This window comes from Thunnus maccoyii, chromosome 11 (assembly GCF_910596095.1).
Source record: "Thunnus maccoyii chromosome 11, fThuMac1.1, whole genome shotgun sequence".
Classification (NCBI taxonomy): Eukaryota; Metazoa; Chordata; class Actinopteri; order Scombriformes; family Scombridae; genus Thunnus; species Thunnus maccoyii.
In genome coordinates this window covers 30,522,503-30,540,322 of record NC_056543.1, presented here as the reverse complement: position 1 = coordinate 30,540,322, position 17,820 = coordinate 30,522,503, and the positions used below count along the sequence as shown (strand labels likewise).

Below are 17,820 nucleotides of genomic sequence, written 5' to 3'. Positions count from 1 at the left end.
AATTGGGGGATTGTCATCCTGGAAGAGAGCACTCCCATCAGAACCAACTTTTCTTAAAGTTGGTTTCCTCTTTCTGTTTGGGAGCCCATGTAACACATGATGATATGGATTATTTATGGATTACAGACATAAAAGAAATCCAAGGGAGGACATTCAAAGTGATAACACTTATTCCCAACCTGGTACTAGAATGTTAAAAGAAAACACAAGACATACAACATACAAACATTTACTACCAAAATTCCTAAGTGCCTTGTGCAGTTGCAACCAAATTATGATACACTGTGATGCAGAGATCCTGAATGCCATTTCATCGATATGTAGTGTTTCAGTTGAATTTAATCTGGCTCACTTAAAACTAAATATTCCTGGACAACATTTACATATTTGACACCAACAGCCAATCAGCACGACTGTCTCACTGTGGGTGTTGATGCAGATTTGTAAACATTCTCTTTTATTAAAATTTGGAGGATTATGCGCCTTCTTTCTAGTTTTATAATAAAATATGTCGCTTCAGTTTTATCATCATTCAGTTTTTGTGCCAAAGTTGCTTGAATCCAAAATACAGGGGATTACTTCCAGAAAACAGGTCAAACACAGTTAGAACAAGTTGTCACACATGAGTCAAGTGCTCACCACTGTCTCGGTCTCTGTCTCTGTCTCGGCGATGGCCGTGGAGTCGGGCGGCGGCAGCAATCTTCATCTCCAGCTGTTTGCGCTTGGAGGCGTCGGCTGGCATGGGGTCGCTGTAGTGGGGCCGGAGGCGACACTCACGCTGCGCCCTCACAGTCTCAGCCAGCTCATAGGCTGCGTCCGAGCTGGAGCGCCTGCAGCCCAGACCGGTGTGCTGCAGATCGGAAGGACACGTGTGTCAATCAAACGGTCATGTTGCCATAGCAACAGATGAAAAAGGGGAAAACTCTCTGAGGAGATAAGGTGAAAATGATGATAAGAGTGAAATCGCGGCTTGTGTATATGTGTGTGCGTGTGTGTGTGTGTGAGGAGTTTTCATGTACAATGTCATCATGTTCACTGTCATGACATCATTACATAACAAGTTTTGCTTATCTCTCTGATCCCAGCTTGGAGAACTGACAAGAATCCAAATTTCATACTGAGATGCAGCACTAATCGTCTGCCAAGTCTTGTAACAGACTCTAAACACAACAAGGCCACACATCCAAAAATCTGCTCTTATCACAACTTGAAACCACCCAGCCGCGAAGATTAGAGACGTCCCCCAAGTGATAAATCAAAGCATCTCCTGGCATTTTTTTGAGGTAAAGCGAGGACTTCCCCGACACACTGCAGCATTCCGCAGGGACAAACACTCCTCACGTGGTTTTTAAAATCCTTTTAGGGTCTTCAAGCCCCTGGGAGTTGACCCACGGTGGAAAGTTCAAAGGTCATCGCCGTGACACATGACCCCTAACCCCAGAGGCATCACCCACATCCATTCCATGATATTGATGATATTGGGTTTGGATCAATAATTACCTCAAATGCTGACAGTTCTCTGACAACTAACAGCTGCACATGACTGAAGGGTGCAGGAAGGTTTTCATCGCTTTATAACAGAAAACAACATGATGTACAGCTTGCAGCGATCAGGCAACACAAAGAGAATAATTCATGTTGCGACTGCTCATTCCGCTGGATTATCAAATTGCAGCCTTTACTCCTCTTTACGCAGAGGAGGCTCCATTGTGGATTCAAAGCCAAAAATTTTGGAATGCCAGAAGCGAACGCACCTCGACATCTGCTCTCTAAACTACCTAAAGCCTTGTAGTATGCAGGCGAAAAGCGACTCCATGTCAGTCCTTCTGTTCTGTTCTGCAGATGCACAGAGCAGCATAATGCTAGCTGCATCTGAGGCTGGTGTCAGGCTGCAGCCAGCCAGCGGAGAGGAGCCATGCAGAGAGCAGGAATGAAGAGCTGAGTTACCAGCAGCCAGCTGCTGAAGGGGGTCTTAATCCTCTTTTTTCTGCATCCTCAGACGTCGAGCTGTTGCTGGAAGACAGAGTGCTGCATGCTCGTTCTTGTCTCAACAAATACCTCTGCATCAGTGTGTGTGAGTGATGTGCATATGTCTGTGTGTGTGTGTGTCGCAGTCCCCTTGCTTGTCCCAGCCATCCTTGAATACCAATAGATCTATGTTATTCTGTGCACTACGAAGCGACAAAGAAAAGCGGCAGGCAAAGACGTGCGCAGACAACACATTTCAGACGTAAAAAATGAGAAGGAAAATGAAAAAGAATCCTTACGCATTCTCCTGCTTCCTCTCTTCCTCCTTCTCCTCCTCCTGCAGGCGTCTCGTCGCCAGCCTCAGCTCCGCAGGCCGTTGCCGACGTTGCCATGGCAACGGCGGAGGGCTGACAGTCGGTCGAGGGGGCGGTGATGTCACAGCCTCCGTCCCGGTCACCTGACAGCCTGACGGGGGCCTCGGCGGAGATCTCTGCACTGCAGCTGGTGGAGAGAGGAGGAGATGGGGAGAGATGGATGGGGAGCAGGAGGGGGAGAGAAAGGGAAGGACATGGGAAAGAAGAGATGCGAAGGGAAGGAGAGGGAGAGGGAAGGGATGGGAGGTAGAGAGGGAGGAGAAGCGAAAGGGGAGGAGGAGGAGGAGGAGGAGGATGGAAGCAGGATGTGGGAGAGAGGAAGTAAATGAAAGAGGGGAAGTCAAAAGGAGGAAGGGAGAAAAAGAAAATGCAATGAACGGGAGGGAGAGGAGGGTTGAAATTATAATTCTGGCTGAGCTCTCTTCTGCTTACAGCATCCCTGTCATTCATTCCACCTCATTTCCCCTCTCCACTCACACTTCTACTCTCTACTCCCTGCTGTGTCTTCTTCTATCCCCACCACCCACCCTCCTCCTCCTCCTCCTCCTCTTCTTTCCCTGTTCACCGACCCCCTAAACACCCAAATCAATGCCTCTCCTCTCTTCTAACTCCTCCATGCTCAACCCCTCCTCAGGAGGAGAGTAATTAGACACATCAGTGGACATTAACACCTGAACCCGTGGACCACAGGGACGCTGCCTGCACACACCCTCACACTACAAACGCATTGAGGCATCATACTTTCCCTTCATTCCTTTGTGTGATTACTGAGGGTCCATTGTTGCACCACACAGTCAGCATGTAATCTGAGACAACCCACAAAAGCACACATACATGGACTCAAACCACAAATGCACTTACGCATGCATGGCTGTGACAGATACACACAGCAAAACAAAAAACAAAAAAATATAAGCAAGCGGGGGCGTCCTTGGTGTTAAAGACGGCTACCGTGAACCACAAAGTCCGGCTGGAGACCTTTGTTACATTTTATTCCCCAACTCTCTTTTATCTCTCTGTCTAACACAAGCACAAAAATGGGGAAAAAAAGTCATAAGTTCATAGTAGATCAGTCTCACCATTTTACTTAAAGCTGCACTGATTCATTTTTTGGCCACTTGGAGGCACCCAAACACCACAACCAGCTAAAAAACACACACCTCTGACATATTATCCTCTAATAAAGTTGTCATGGCGAATATGTTCACAAGTTGCCTATTTACACATCGAGCAACATTATGATTCATTTGGAGTCGTGCTTGTGTCCACCCGATCAATGTAAGCCCCATATTAACTTTTCTTCTAGTTCTGTTTTCTCCTGAGAAAAATATCTGACTCTCAGTAGCTAGTCTCTATCTTTGTCTGGGCAGGTCGTGTATAGTGGGTTGATCAGAGCTTGTTTGTTGAGCAAATGTAAACAGTAAATGTGCCATAAATCCAAAAGAATGAGCTAAAAGAAGCTAAAAGCTAATAATTGCCTGTGCATTCATCACTGCAAGAGACCCCTTTAACATTACATGTAGTCATTTAAATTCAGTGTTAATATATGAAATATTGATTAGTGGAGCTTTAAAATAATGCACACGTCTTAAAATCTATTATATTATTTATATCATAACTACAACTTATATGCAGTGTATTGATTTAGTTTTCCAAACATTGGTGAGCTCTATGGTCCAGCAAGCACAAGTGTGAAATATAATATCACTGCCATCAAAAAGCACCTTGTAACAGCAATTTTAGAGATTATTATATTTTTACTGAAATTAAAGGCACTTGTAGTTCTTTATCAGCTCAGCAGGTTTTACAGGCCCAAGGGTCAAAGCCCATAATAGTCTCAACTATGTCTGGCTTTCAGTTTGAAAGAAAGGCTGTAAATTCCTGGAATATTGACTTTCTTTTTCAAAGTGGTGCTTGTAACAAGAGAGGGGGATGGCTAGTCCGCAGAGCAAGTCAGGTTAGTGTTGATTACAGCAAAGCTTCTTGTTCTTTATCCAACAGCAGCTATTCATGAAGTTGAGATTTGGTGATATTGACTGTTGAGGTTGAATATAATGTTGTAATATATTGTTCTCTTCATCTTTCTGGTCATGTCCACAATGCACTACCTTGTTTTCATCGGGTTGGGTGCTGTGACATCTTCAAATTGTTTATTTATCTAAAACCCAAAGACATTTATTATAATATAAACAGAGAAAAGCAGCAAATCCTCACATTGGAGAAGCTGCAACCCTTGAATGTTTGCATTTTTGGTAGATAAAAAGATTAAACGATTATTTATGATTATGTTTATAATATAATTTATTATCCACCAATTGAATAATTCTAATAGTTTTAACCTCTGCTATGATATGCAGTTCTCTTTGGCCTGTTATGTATCCTCACATTCCCCTGTGGCTACTCTCATTATTTTAATGGTTTTTATGTAACTGTCTTTTCTAAGCTCTGTCCCTCCTAAACCACTTTCTGGACACGTCATCGAAAATAATTTCTCAACATCCTTCTGACGCTGTGTGGCACTTGTATGCACTTAAGCACACACACATTTTCATACCAAACTACAGCGAACTCTTACAAGCTGCCAGTTTTGCATCCATATTACAGTAATCAACAATGCCAACACTGCAGATAAAAGGTGCCCAAATCATATTGGCGTCAGAGGGGGTGAGGAGGCAGATGTAATTAATACAGTTTTAAGGATGCGGCTCTAAATCGGTTTTCACTTGGACAAGCTGTCATTAAAGGCCTTTCCTTCACAGTATTAGCTGTCACACCTCGGATGATGCATGGGAAGTAATAACCTGCAGCTTAATTTATCAGGAAAGCACTGTATGTGATAGATCACTGCTCAATGCAGCACGATGTGACACTGAAATTAGCCCGTCTGTCATTTTCACTGATACATATATCACTCAATGATTCAATATATTTCTCTATGGGTGTGTGCATCTAATAGAGACCAATAAATAGAGAGTGTTACATACAGTGGACACACGCCTCCCTTTTACACACCATACACCACTGGTGCAGTATAAACTCAATAGCACTGCCTTAGTGCTTCATTCCATTTCTAGTCTATAAAAATCCTCCCAGGTGTAATAATATGGATATTACTGTAATAATGCAGCCAGAGCTATATTATGCTCTGTATGCAAGTTCGGCTGCATGATACACTTAAACAAAGTGCTTATAGTGAAAGCTTATTGGTGGGAGCCAAATACCTCAGGGTGCAGAGATCACACAGAATATTGTCATGTTAAATTAATAAATCTCCAAGTATTAAGACATCCATAGAGCCTCAGGTCAAATTTAAATCACAGGGGAGCACACAGTGTGTTGGGTGCTTTTTGAACATGAGATGAATCCACTTGGGGAAAACAATTTTGAATGTGAGCTGCTTGAGCAATCAATGCGCTCTATGAGAGGACTGCTGTAGTGCTGAAATGGTCACTGCAAATAGAATATTCTGAGGTTTCTTGGTCAGAGAAAAAACAAGCAATTTGAGGATGTCACCTTGAGCATTTTGCACTATTTTATTATGTAGATTAATCATATAAATAACCTTTAGTTGCAGCACTAGACTGCAGCTCTGCACTTTCACACATTGGAGATAGTGTATACTGTATGTACACAAACAGTACTGCCTTCATGCAGCTGAGCTTCAGACATCTATCTCGCAGTGCAGACAAAGGAGCGACAGTCAGCGGAGAGTCCTGACAGGCAGGGAAGGATACCGTCTATCTCCCATCTATCACAGCCTGTAGGGGAGGTGTTTCTATTCTTCAACAGGCCTTATCTAGTAGCTCCTTTGTGTTCAGGGTCTAATATTTACATTGCATGGAAGCCTGGAGCCAAATGGCACCACAGTGCTGTAAAACACACTCTCTTCTTGTTTGTCCTTGATCAGAATGAACCACAGCCTGCATTTATTTAGCCAACAGCTGACAATGAGAGAGAGAAAGAGAGGAGAGACATGGAAATAGCAAGTCTGTCAGTCTGTCATACTTCATGCCAGCCTCCCACCCACAGTCTGGTCTGCAGAGCCAACCCTGTTAGCTCCGACAGCTGTTATCACAATAACTGAGATAAATCGATAACACAACAACAACACACACGGGCTTAAACAGATGGACTCGCACACACACCGCACACGACGCTCTGGTACTGCAAAGCACACTCATGAAAGTGTGCTCGCATTCACTTCCCTGATAAATACACACACCTCTGCTGCTGTAAGTTCTTACAGGGCTCAGATGATGAGTGCAAGGTCTAATTTCACCAATAAAGAGATTAACTGGATTTAAAAGGAATATGGTTATTGGTAAAATACTCACGTCTCAATGTAAGTACAATGCAGCATAAGAGCCTTTGTTCTCATTTGTCTACCTGGAGCTGGTTTGTACTCACTGATGGAGTCCAACACAAATGGACTTTCACTACTACACTTGGCAGTGGCGGGAGAAGTATTCGGATTTTTTACATAAGTAATAGCATTGCTATAATATAAAAGTCCCAAATTAAAAGTAAAATCCTGCATAAAAAAAGAAGTTAAAGCTTGAGCGCAGGACTTTTACATATAAATGAATGTCTGTTAAAGCCCTTGCCAAACGAGTTCACACAATTCTGATTGAGATCACTGCCAGATAAACCTCTCTGTATTTCACAATATACAGAGTTTTTTAAGCTGGTGTCTGGTATGACATTCCCGCCCTGGTGCAAAGGCAGTGATACATTTTACGTCAACCAGCAATGATTGGTTTCCCCTTAGATTTGCCAGGGATATTATGTCATGTTTGGCACTCCGACCCATCCCGACAGGTAGGCGGCCCTTGGGTATTTTCGTCAGATCTCAAGGGATACTGGGTATGCATGGCTGAAAGCTGTTATAATTTTCACTGTGGGACTGTTAATATATATCTACACAAAATTTTTATATTTTTTCAGGCAAGAAAGTAACCATTTCGATTTCCAATATGTCGTCACTTTATCCAAATAACGCCTATTTGGATGTTTGTTCGGAGCTGTGAGGAACTGCTGGATGGGTGAGACCAGCCGGTCAGCATACGTCATAATGGCACATGTGGACAGTGTTTTTGTTATTACTCTCACTGCCAGAAGGGGAGACAAAGGTTCCGCACTGCAGGTTTAACTTTAAACTTGCAATAACTGATTTTTATTTTGCCACATGGGAGCAGCGGAAACAAGTTGTGAACATTCATTTACAAACAAGCGGGTAGCTCCTGGCCTCCCGTCCCCTCCAGAAGGTGAGTACATTTTATTTTAATGGTTTTAGGCCTGTTTTTCGCCAGCGGAAATTAGCATTAGCATTATCATTGTTAACCATAGATTGTAAATGCACTGTGCGAACCAAGCTAGCAGCTAGCGCTAGGGTCAGCTCCACGCTCTCATCCAAATATGGTCACTTCTGCTTCTGGCTCCAAAAGTCTAACATGTCGACCGTAAAATCCAAGATGGTGATGGTCAAATCGCTAAACTTGAGGCTTCAAAACAGCAGTTCACGAACCACTGAATGACGTCACGGTGACTACATCTATATTTTTCACATATCACCTTTTAAGTAGATATGTTGAGCTTGTTAGCAAACAGTTGCTTATTTCCACATCCAGCAGTTACGGAGCAACATTATCAATCATTTGGAGTCGTGTTTCTGTCCACCTGGTGAATGTAAGTCCAATATTCACTCTCTTTTAGCTCTGTTTTTACTCTCTGCCAACTCCTGAGGGAAATATCTGGCTCTTTAGCTGCTAAATGCTCCACTATGTTTAGCTAGTATCTGGGCAGCTGCACTCCAGGCCAGCAGGAGGCAACAAATTGGGTATAATGGTGGCCTTCACTATCAGCAATTTAATGCACTTGTACACTGAGTTTGTGTTTTTGGATGGCAGGAGACACAACAGTTCTTACAACTCAAACATGAGTCAAACTTCAGGTTCACAGCGCTTCAAGCTCACCACAAATAGTCTTCTGTATCAGGTTGGTGCTTCATATGAAAAACAAGCTAAAGCTATCCATTTTACAGTGCCAAGTGACTAGCTTAGTCGTTAAGCTTTTGTTTGTACTTGTTGCTAAATAGACCCTACAGGATTACCGATGCATTAATATGGCATCATTTTAATGTTGTAGCAGGTGGAGATGGAGCTAATTTTTACAACTCGATATAGTTGGATAAAATGCATTGTTTTTTTATAAGATCATCCTATTTTTTGTGTAAAATCCTGATTTTAAGTAGAATAGAATAATAAAAAGTACAATATCTTGGTCTGAAATGTGGTGGAGTAGAAGTATAAAATAGCATCTACTGTACAGTAATGGAAATACTCTGGAAACATAGCTTACAATTGCACTGTACAGCTTGATTTGTGTGGGTGTTGACATTTGCACTTGTGTGTAAAAATGAGTGTGCATGGTTTCCAAGTCTTGTGGGTCAAGTCTCAAGTCTACAGCTCTGGTGTGGATGCTACACAACAAATCGATGACAAATGTTCCCCACTGAATTAAACTAGAGCTGCTTTCACAATAGCAGCTGATTTTCTGTTAACGGAGCACTTTTAAACGTATTCAGCCAACCAGAGTAGGGAACTGAAATTGCATCTGTAGTTGTATATATTTGGCAAATTGAATAATAAACACACACACACACACACAATAATCAATGGTGGAAAGTACCCGCGTGCACATATTTAAGTATAGTATTAGAATACAATTTGAGGCACTTTATTTTAGCTTTTCCAAGGAATGGTACTTCTACTCCCATGATAAAAATATGATATAATGAGTGCTTTTACTTTTCATTCTCAAGTAAAAGTGAAATTTACAATAGTAAACACATATACCCCACTCCTCAATGACCTCCTGCCCCCCAGACTAACCTCTTCTTGATAAGGTCAAGTGCAGAGCCAATGAGGCCATCCTTCATCTTATAAATCTTGGCTCCGTAGCTGGACAAGTCCGTCCCCTCCAGAAGGAGAGCTGGGCAGCAGCTGGAGGGACGTTCCCAGTTCTCCCTGCTGGGCGGGAAGGGAACTGACCCAGCTGGTTCCAGACTGCTCCTCCTGCGCCTGCTGCTACCTTCTTCTACCCCTGCAGCGGGGGCTTTCTCCTGGGTTGAGCTGGCCAGGGGCTGCAGTGGGGGACGTGGAGATGGGCCTGTGCGGATTGGAGAGTATGTGCTGGTAACGGAGGTGGTGGAGGAGGAGGAGGCGGGGGCTGCAGTGCTGTTACTGCTCACAGTGTTACAGGGGGGTTGGGTCGGCAGGCCTTGGTCACTGCTGCCTGTCCTTTCACCTGTGCTCTTGTCTCCCTCCGCCTCCTCCGAGTCTCCTCTCTGCTCTTTGTCTCCTCCACTAGAGACCAGCTGAGGGCCAGTCCAATCAGAAGGTAACTTGTCTGATGCTCCTGCGTCTTGTGGCAGGTGTGTCTGAGGTTTTCCAGATACCACAGAACCTGCTGTGGACTCCTGGTTCTGTTCCTCCCCCTTCTGCCTCATCCTCTTAAACTCTTCGAAGGTGGGGATATATAGGCGTCCTACAGGAGGTCTGTGGCATTCGGATGAAGAATCTGGTCCACTCCTGTTACCAGCAATGTTGTCTGTTGTGTAGGATGTTTTAACCACTTTCGGGCTGGATGGGGAGCTGTGGAGAGCCAGGTTGGGGCTGCTGTTCTGCCGCCTTAGCTGCAGGCGCCTCAAGACCTCCTGCTTAATCTCCTCAGGGCAGCTGATGCGCATTGTGCACAGTGGCCTGGTTCCAGCACCTGTTGAATTCACATGAGGCACCCCTTCCCGTTCGATAGGTGCAGTACCAGGGGTCATCTGAGGCCTCAATGGGAGGGTCTTCACAGGCTCTACTGCTGACCTTGCACTCTGAAGGCGGAGTTTGTCCCTCAAGCCCTTCCTTGCATCCCATTCATCGACACCACCAGGGAATAGCAACTGAGGGAAGAGTGGTAGATCCTTCCTGGGGAGCCCATGTCGAGGGTAGAATGCCAGGCTCTCTGTGTTAGGCACCAGTCCATGGGCCCCCACCAAAGATCCATCCGGAGGTCCATCATACCAGTGGCTAGTGGAGGTGTAGCGCAAAATAAACTCACTGTCCACACGCCTGTAAGGAGCAGCACTGAATGTGTACAGGCCTGAATCAGACACAGTGTTCCAGTTCAGGTTCTCCATACTCCTGTAAGGCCGGCTGCTGTTGCTTCCTGTTTGGATGCAAGAGCCCGGAGCGAGCCCCTGTCCTGGCACCATCCCTGGAGGGCCCTGCCTGCCAGAGCAGTGCCTTAGCCCCAGGTTAGTGAGCAGAGTGCTGCTGTTACACCTGGCCATGAGCGGGAATGGAGGCCCCTGAAGGCCAGGGTGGTGGGGGGCGCTGGGTCTGTGGCGGGGGAAGGATGACAAGGGGTCGGGGGACAGGGGGAGGTTGGTGATGCAGGGCTCCATGTCTATGATGAGGTCGAGGGAGGAGGTACAGCCAGCAGGTGAGCCGGCAGAGGCTGCGGCGGAGGAGGTGGAGGGGTAGTCACATGGCGGTGGAGGCTTTACGTCTGGCATGGTTGCAGGCTCAGCGAACCGCCCTCAGACACACAGTCAGCAGGTACGCAGATCTGCAGCCTGCAGGGATGAAGATAAGATCAGAGATAAAGAATCAACACACACATCCTCATACACAACAGCTGAGTCTGTCTTATACTCTGTCAGACCTGCTGTTAGTATCAGTATGTGCAGAGAAAACTGTTGAAGTTGTGACTCTGTCTGCAACAACATCACTATAAACTATTCAAACTATTGATATGAATCTTGCAAGTTTCTGCAAATTTACTACAAATCACATATACTTTATTATTACAGATAAGCATCTTGCAAACCATACTGTTTTTGTGACATATAGGATATTTATGTATATCTGCCCACTCAATTGTGACATTATTTTATGCATATGATATTGATTTTCTATCTTTACAGATACCATACAGATGTTGTTGATTTTGTTTAAATATGTTGAATTGTAATTTTATGTGTTATTGTTTGTCGGACGATTGAGCTAAGCCAACTAACGCTAGCGTCAGCTGTCACTTGTTGCCATAGTAACAGTAAACATTCACATGGGATGTGGGAGTGGAGAATCAAGCGTCATTGTAAATATAGTTAAGATACATTGTATTTAGCACAGGGAGTGGGATTTAAGTAGTTAGTAAACTGTTAGAAAAGAGCTTAATTTGTTATACCATTTAATTTATTGTAATCTCTGTGTTCATATATTGTTTTCTATGAAATATACTAATCATAAGAATTGTATATCAATGAATGAGTTTTATTTTTATACAATACTGTGATTGTTACCCTATTTTGTACACAGCCAGATCAGTTGGCAGTTACACCTAGTAAAGAGTAAAGCTACTGAAGACCAGCAAAATCACCGTTTGTTTTCATTTATTCTTTCAGAATAAGACCATCCATCTTTAAAAAAAAAAAAAAAAAAAAATGTTCATGCTGAGTCCAGTGTGATTCGTGGGTGCAACATTTTATTTAGTACTTTTATTTAGTACTACTTCACCATCAGGCAGCCATTAGTTCACATTAATTTCCGCACAGCATATTAATGATGTGAATGTTGGCTGTGAAATATGTCAGAGCAAACACTAAGTCTGCACTCATTTTTGTGGTATGATTTATTTATGAACTGCATTCCTTCACAACAATAATGTAATCTTGACAAAATGAATGCAGACTTGATGTTCACTGTGATTGATTAAACAACTCTGTGTGCATTTTCATACAGTATACAACTGAACGGAAACCAATGTCTGCCTAGAATGGTAGAAGAAATACATTATAAACTCTTCAACTGCAAAAATGTGAAGCGTACCAATGTTGAGGAGCTAAAACTTGCAAAAACACTGGTATGGCCCCCTTTAAATTACTTTAAAATAGATCACATTTAGAAAAACATCTTCCACACTGTATGATTACATTGCATGTATTGCAAGATGCAATATTTCTATGCCTGAATCAGTGGACCAAGTGGAAACATTCTGGATTTGTTCACCCATCATTTCATGCCCATTTTCCCTAAATTATATGTAGATATATTTGGTGTCTTGGGAAACTTAACTTAACTTTCTAGTATGTGAAATATGATCTGTGGATTTGACTGGCTGCACAACTCGGGTTTATACCTACTAAAATAGTTAATAATAGATGTTAAAAGTGAATTAAAGTGCATCTGATCCTGATTCCCGAAAGTCAGAGACTATAAAGCTGAGGGTACTAATGTCCTGTAAGGCAGTTATTTAATATTATCATTTACTGACTTTCTGCAAAATCATATTGTGATATCATCATATCAAGACAAACAAAACAATATGGTTTTTTTGTCAGATGAAATGCAAATAATTGGCACAAAGTTCACTGCATTGATACACATCAATATAAAAAATATTCTTATTCATAATGTGATACTGATTTCAACTACATCACTAAGACAAACAGACTAGACTCCTCACTAGTCCATGTTAAACTTAGCCTATATTCAGTGAACCTCTACTAATGTTACTGAATCCACAGTTGAGACTTCACACAATCATTTTTGTCCATGTGACAGATATTTTGTCAGAGGTCTTCAGAGACGTGGACGACAACACAGTCCACACACATATTGGAATATTGTATAACCGCAGCTCTGGACATGGAGACACTGCCTCTGAAGCGTGGTCCCTTCACAAGAATAATCACATTCTTTTTATATAAATGGCTCCCCGTCTACTCCCTCCGGCTTTTTCTTTTTTTCCTTCTCTGCAGCTCGAATAATAATAGAGGGATTATTGCCCTGCTTGTCAGGCTATTAAAACATGAGATTGAGAGACAGATACAGAGAGACAGACAGGACAGGAGGGAGGAAAAACCAGAGGGAGCTGGTAAAAGAGACAAAGATGAGACGGGGAGAAAGGAAATGAGTGTGACGCTAAGAGAAAGCGCTAAGCTGAGGGGACAGTAATGAAGATAACTGCTTGGCTGGCTGCTGGCAGCCCGCTCTGCTCTTCCCTTCTGACTAATCAGACAGCAGTTGTAGATTAGCTAGCAGAGCAGGGAAGACAGTACTGGGTGTACTGCAGCTCTTTCTTTCTCCATGTAATGAGTACAAATAGCATGTCGAGCGCCCAACCCAAACGCCCATCATCCATGTCTCATATTCTGTCTACATCACAGTCAGCAGTGCGGGCTTACGGCTGTGATTATGACTGATTATGAAACAGGGTCTCAGAGGGGGTCATCCCTGATGCATTAGGTGAATAATAAAACCCAAATCATCTTTAGTCTCAAACACTCCCTGATGCCACAGCACGAACAGGCCGACACACGTCTCTGCAGCCTTGCAGTAATGGATAAATCTCCATTCCTCACATGCTAGAGGTAAGCAAGGCCACAACCAGAGTTAATCAGTAACCTCCAACATAACAAGTACAGGCGCTTTTCCTTCAAATCTCATTTGTTAGCTGTTTATTGAATGAATGGTGCTCCAAAACAAGAACCAAGGACATTAATCTTTCCGTCTAAAGTGAATCTTTTCAACACAGAGAACTCAGTGGAAGTAAATGGAAGTCATTCACAAGAACACTGGCAGCTTTTCCTCTGTTTTATAAGCAACATTCTTAAAGGATAAGAATGGTAATATTATATATTTTTCTGATTGTCAACAAAGACACAAAGCAACAACCACTATGTACGGTTTGTGTATCCATCTATATATCTTATTCCTCTGTGCCGTGGACCTCTGTTGTTGTCAGAAAACTATTAAAAACACGTCAATGAGTCACACTGTTGCACTGGGTGACATGTTCTTTCATCACCATGAACACACACACACACTGTCGTTTATTTTGACTCAATCTCACACTGTCCTGCAGGCAGAAATGTGTCACTAAATGTGTATTCGTCCACAGCTGAAAATAGTCACCAACAAATGCACTATTTTTTTCCTGTTTACAGTAAGTAACGTTCACTAAAAACTACAGTTGTAACTGTTTCAGGGAATTACTGAGCCTTTTTTTTTTAGAAAAATGAAACTATATATTTGTGATTGGTGTTTACAGATTTACATCTTAAGAAGAAAGTGCCACAAACAGTGTAGAGAAGAGACACAAGACTGTATGGCTAATATTTTTTTCCTCCTGATCTATAATATTTTGATTTCATGGATTATATCTCTTTGCCTTGTATCTGTTGTATGATTTCATTGATATGATTTCAATGTATGATGGTACATATGATGGTAAATGTTATGTTACATCACAAAGTCCACACATATTTTTGATGCAGTCAGTTTTTGGGAAAATCCGAGAAGAAACTGTTTACGGGGTCAGTGTTTGGTTAAATGGTAGTGAATGAAATATCTGACACATCAAGGTAATTCAAGACATTTATGCAACAATCATATTAAAATCCAATATTACTAAAAAAAAAACCCACTTCTACTCATTGATTTACAACACTGCCCATGATGGTCTAATACAACCAGAGATAATAAAGGCACAGCCAGCACAGTATACATGGTAAGGTTGTTCTGGCTGATAGTGGTTGTATAACGCTTCTCTTTTTTCATCTCTAGGAGCATCTTCAGGTTACTGCATGTGAAGGTGAGCGCTCGGCCTTTGCATTCCTGTAAAGCTTATTCCGTTTGGCAGACACAAATATGCATGGTGCACAGCTTTGATTGGAGAAAAAGTGCTGATATTTGGAATTTTGGTTTTAATTAGCATAAGCATGTGTGTCTGAATAGCAGGCAGCATGCTGCTCAGCATGTCTGTGCCTCTCTCTCTCTCTCTGCCTTTCTCTGGTTGAATTACTGCCAGTATAAAGGCTCTCTGGAGGTCCACACTCTCTGTGCTCCCTCTGTCACCAGAGCTAACAGGAATAACTCATCCCTACCAGCAGGACAGTAAATCAGCCACCATGTCCCAGCATGCACGGGGGCTGGTTTCTCTAGATATGATGGCAGAGTGTATGAAGAGGACAGCATCAAAATGAGGAAATAAATCATTTATGTGATCGGACTCGCTGTCAGAGTGTCTACATTATTTAACACACTGAAAAAAAAATCTCTGTCTCAACAAGTCAGTTTGTATTGTTGAGTCCTAAAATCTTAAATTATATGGCCAGAAGTGTGTGGACATTTCTGCTTTGTGTACTTCTGGTCTGAGGCTGTTTTTCATGGTTTGGGCCTCTTACTTCCAATGAAAGAGAATGTTGATGCTGCAGCATTCAATGATATTTTAGACAATAGTGTTCTTCCAACTTTGTGGTAACAGTTTGTGTTTGACCATTTCCTGTTTCAACATAGCAATACCTCCATGCAAAAAAAAAAAAAAAACAGCTCCATAAAGAAATGTTTTTTTCCCAGTTTAGTGTTGAAGAACTTGCCCGGCCTGCACAGAGCCCTGACCTCAACTCAAACATCTTTGGAATGAAATATAGTGCTGACTGTGAGCCAGACCTTACCGCCCAACATCTGTGTTAGACCTCACTAATGCGCTTGTGGCTGAATGGGAGCAAATCCGTGTAACCAGATTCCAAAATCTGGTGTAAAGCCTGAAACCAGAAAAGTGGAGGCTGTTATAGCAGCAGATTAATGTCCAGGCTGAGATTATTTAACCTCCTCCTAGTACAAATCCATTCCAAGAAGTTTCTATCATTTTTCTTGATTAGAGCACAGCAATTTACCTCTTGTATCAAGATAGTGATGCTTTAAAAAAAACTGCACTTGGAGCTTTTTGGAAAGATGATAATGTTAGAATACTTAGAATACTTGTTAGAATAATTGTTGTTGCATTGTACAAGTTCTTTTGATACAACTCACATAAAAATGTTGAAATATGGGTTTTTTTTTTTTTCCAAAGAAGCTCCATCGGCTCACAAAAAACATGAAGCATTTAAATTGCATACCCGTGGCAGCACAAACATGTTAAAACATTTCTTTTGCTTTTCTTGTGACAACAAAATGATCTTGTTAAAAGCAGTTTTGGCACCATAATATAGAACTGGATGAGTGTGAGTACTTGCCTGATTTAATCAGTTCAATGTGATTATTTTTAGTAGTAAGTAATATAGACTTTAATGAGTATAGAAGAATAAAAAGTCCCCCATTGAAACACAACTAGTGGTCAAAATGTTGTCCATGTAGAAAATAAAAAATAAAAAAGAAAGGATGTGCCAGCTGATGAATGCCTTATAGGACAGTCGTTTCCAACCTTGGGGTCAGTACCCCAAAAAGGGGCCCCAAGATGAATCTGAGGGGTCACAAGTTGATTAAAGGAATAAGGAAGAAAAACAAATCTGTTTAAGGAGATAATGTTTATTTTTGTCTGACTTTTCGCTTTCTTTTGAAATACTGGATACTTCCACCTCTCGAGGCTTCGAAAAACCAGAGAAGAAAAAACATCACTCTCTGGCTGAACTACTTACAACTCAGAGCCTCCACACCAAGGCCATCAACTGCATGAAGACCTCGCTTCATTTTTAGGGACCACAAGCCAAAAATGTCAGTAACCTCTTGTATAGTGGAACAAAATTCCTGCTCTCCAGATCCAAAGATGTAGACTACAATAATATACATATTTCCACTCTGACTGTGTGGAATAGTGAGACATGTGATGAGAAATGTACATTTAATCATCACATGAATACCTTGTTGGTAAACTGCGACAGAAGCACGATGCCTGCGATTGCTTTCATGAACATTTTCTCTTTTATTTATCGACTCTTTCGTTATTTTGTTTCTATTATTCCACAGAACTGTTAACAAATGATGAGGCTTTTTGTCCACTTTGCGGCTCTATGAGAGGAGAGAAGTAGAACCAAAGTGGCGTTAATGATGCTGCATTGTTCCTAATGAAGCAGTTTGATCTGTCATCTTTTGTTCTTTTATCTAAACGTCAGCTTTTCTGTGTAATTTCAAAGATCCTATTCCCTGAGCACTTTGAATCACATGATAAAAGCATCTCATTGTAACAAGAGAATGATTTAGGTCAAATATATCTGATTTAGCAGAAACAGTTTGTGGCATAGAACATCAGAAGCTCCTGCTGTACACAGAGGATCACTTTATGTATATATGCATACTATTAACGTGTATTTCTGGCTCTGTGTGTGCACATCAGCGTGTTACGAGTGAATCAGTGTGTGTTTATTTTGCTATCGGCTCATCTCTCCTCTCTGACTGAGCAGAGGTTATCTAACAACAGCATCATGTTCCAGGGATCAGGTTTGGAATCAAATCCTCCTGTTGTAGCCAGCAGTTCCTGCAGCTGCTGGCAGCGAGCTGTCTGATCTTCTAAACTTACCCCATTTTAATTTAGCCTCTACGCTGCTTCTCTCCTCCTACAGGTCATTGGCTCAGATCCCAAAGTGCCCCGGCTTCCTCTTCTCAGTCTCCCCTCAGTGCAGCGATCTGTCTGGAGCCTCCGCCGA

The 17,820-nt window shown here is 42.3% G+C and overlaps 1 protein-coding gene and 1 long non-coding RNA gene across 2 annotated transcripts in view; one reads left to right on the top strand and one right to left on the bottom strand.

Annotated features, from left to right (window-relative positions):
* Window positions 1-17,780, bottom strand: part of si:dkey-91i10.2 (uncharacterized protein LOC555224 homolog) — a 26,266-nt gene extending 8,486 nt beyond the window's left edge. The window contains exons 1-4 of the mRNA XM_042426606.1: window positions 17,694-17,780; window positions 9,233-10,968; window positions 2,268-2,469; window positions 640-850 (exon numbers count right to left, since the gene is read on the bottom strand). Of these exons, the coding sequence (XP_042282540.1) occupies window positions 640-850; window positions 2,268-2,469; window positions 9,233-10,908 (2,089 nt within the window). The 5' untranslated portion in view covers window positions 10,909-10,968; window positions 17,694-17,780. The remainder of the gene's footprint in view (window positions 1-639; window positions 851-2,267; window positions 2,470-9,232; window positions 10,969-17,693) is intronic.
* On the top strand, window positions 7,516-17,820 carry LOC121907188. Its single transcript, XR_006098812.1, has 3 exons — window positions 7,516-7,606; window positions 14,963-14,990; window positions 17,737-17,820. It is a non-coding gene; the product is annotated as an uncharacterized LOC121907188 (long non-coding RNA).